Consider the following 2,322-nt stretch of genomic DNA (forward strand, 5'->3'; position numbering starts at 1 on the left):
CGCCAATTAGCACAAATGGTAAGTTCCGACAGTGCCTACAAGTGTGCCTACTGGCCGCTAAATGGCAATACCGGTTTCATATGTATACACCTGGTACACTCTTAATAATGTTTCGAATTGTACAACACTTCTGAAATACTTCTACAATATAAGCGTGAGGTAAAATTGCAAACATGTATTCCAATATACATGTATTAAAGTGTTTTTACGAAGAAAACTGTACACATGGAATTCACAATATTTGCCGAATTAAAAGATTTGACGGAACTAAGTTCGTGGAATTCAGGGAATTCGCCGAATTCATTGATTATATTATATTATATAATTATATTATATTACATTTTTTTCGCTTTAACAGGTGTCGAAATATCCAGCCTTTAAACTTGGCGCCTCTGCTACAGATCTATAACAAAACATTATTTTACGTTAGTGTAAAGCTTGAATTACGTCGTTAGCAGCACAAATGTGAACTGAGAGCTTCCTTACTCACCCCCCTCGTTTTAAGTTTGCTGCCCTCTTCTTCGCTTTTTTGGACAGTATTCAATTTTGCCCTGATAGTCTCCAAAATAATCTTCCTTGGGTTCTACAGCCGAGGAAAGCGGCCGCTTACATAACCTATGAATAAATTTGTTGAATAATATTTATTACATGTTTCATTGATGTGTGTTTATAGGTATAACAACATCATTATGATTACTTACATATTATTGCGTCCACTTTTTCTCTATCCAGCTTGGATAATGCCAGTATCCCCTTACGTACATGGACATTGCATGCCCCTCCTGTAACATATGACCTCTCCATCGTGTCTCTGTCGAAGAAGTAGGTCATCATATCGTTGGTCATCTTCTTCGCATTGAAAGACGACCATTTCCGAGTCGCTATTCGATATATCGTCGGGTATATCGTTTCTTGCGGCTGCGTCCTCTAATTCGACACAGTTCTAGAATATAAATAAAAGTAAAGGAGGACTTTTTGTTACACTTTTGAACATTTTTTCCGACCGAGCTTTGTAGGGCATGCGTGCGTATATGTACATTTTAAATTTGTGCTTACCTCCTTCAATGATTTTAAATCTACAGTTCTTTCTATGGACCTTATTGCTGCTTTGTTTGTTCTCATCTGAAAAAAGAAGATACATACTTTAATTATAACTACAGTATCTTTTAGAAAACATAACAATTTTTCGTGTAACAATAATAAAATGTACGAATTTTTTGCACGGATGTATGGTGCAGCTCCTGGGAAGAACTGGGCGTGATTTTTTTTAAATCCTGACGAACACGACCCTCAGCCATTACAGCCGCTACTTTCGCCAGGAGTCCGGAATTGGATTTGAATTCTCCTCTCAGCTCTACCAAAACAAATTTCATATTAACGATGTATCTCTAAATATTGCAATTTTTTCTATTTGCCTGGTAAGTTCAACACTGCAATTAGAATAAATTTTGAAACCTACATGTTTTAACAATAAAACTTTCTGAAATCGTTCTTTACCTCCGCATGGGAGAATAATGATGAGAATTTCGTCCCATTCCGTTTTTTCAGTAAGTTCCCTTTTCATCATGCGTGGTGGCCCAATTCTGCAGCTGGGCCATTTTATTTTCAGCATTCCTTTTGTGCTAATGGCCTTCCTGATTTCTTCAGAATTCAGCTGCTTCTCTAACCATTCAGCGTACGCGACCACGTACTTGTCTTTACTGCTGTCGTACCGGACTTCGCAGATAATGCACATATTTCCCGGATTCTAACAAACAAACAAAAAATTCATACTTTCGGAACCAGTCTGAATTTAGTCGCGTCACAAAACAGGGATGCCTTCTGCAAGCATGAGCTTTTTAAGATATTATAATGCACTAATATCACAGAAAAAAATTAATTTAAATTTTGTTGCTGTCGTCTGCTACGACGTCCGTAGCAGTAATGGGAAAAAGGCAAAGTATTAAAGAATTCGAGCTATAAATCGGGACACCAGATTTTAAAAATTCACAGTAAAAAGTTAAACTTTGCTGCTTTCACCGAGGTTACGAGAATAATTCTGATCTCGTCTACTGCGTCGCGCTGAAATGAGGAAATTTTTGTAAAATATGTAGAATCAGCAGCAGATAACACGAAAAAAATTTGTTCCTACTGATATATCTCCAGCGAAATAAATGACGCTATTGTAGACGAATTAAAACTTATTTAATACCATTTAGCAAAAGCGAAAAAAGTAACTGACAGATGGGAATCCCTATTTTTCTCCAATTTAATTAATTTAAACGACGCTGGATAGTGCTGGCGTCGTAATTGTCGCTACACCTCGAATAAAAATGGCATTAT

General features: G+C 36.8%; 1 protein-coding gene across 1 annotated transcript; it reads right to left on the reverse strand.

The window, feature by feature from the left end:
- Window positions 1-26: 26 nt before the first annotated feature.
- LOC117176899 lies at window positions 27-1,580 on the reverse strand. The gene is made up of 6 exons (XM_033367271.1): window positions 1,498-1,580; window positions 1,211-1,354; window positions 1,057-1,122; window positions 702-943; window positions 491-615; window positions 27-403 (listed from the first exon to the last, which is right to left on the reverse strand). Exons 1-4 carry the CDS (start codon window positions 1,565-1,567, stop codon window positions 882-884), a joined length of 342 nt encoding a protein of 113 aa, XP_033223162.1. The 5' UTR covers window positions 1,568-1,580; the 3' UTR covers window positions 27-403; window positions 491-615; window positions 702-881.
- Between the last annotated feature and the right edge of the window lie 742 nt (window positions 1,581-2,322).

Source organism: Belonocnema kinseyi, chromosome 7, assembly GCF_010883055.1.
Source record: "Belonocnema kinseyi isolate 2016_QV_RU_SX_M_011 chromosome 7, B_treatae_v1, whole genome shotgun sequence".
NCBI lineage: Eukaryota > Metazoa > Arthropoda > Insecta > Hymenoptera > Cynipidae > Belonocnema > Belonocnema kinseyi.

What these genes read in the sequence shown, in the direction of transcription:
- LOC117176899 (XM_033367271.1), bottom strand. Translation starts at nt 1,567, where the DNA reads ATGATGAAAAGGGAACTTACTGAAAAAACGGAATGGGACGAAATTCTC. An exon ending in CATTATTCTCCCATGCGGAG is followed by an intron (nt 1,355 to 1,497) that starts GTAAAGAACGAT and finishes TTGTTTTGGTAG; the next exon opens with AGCTGAGAGGAGAATTCAAA. An exon ending in ATTTAAAATCATTGAAGGAG is followed by an intron (nt 944 to 1,056) that starts GTAAGCACAAAT and finishes TTTATATTCTAG; the next exon opens with AACTGTGTCGAATTAGAGGA.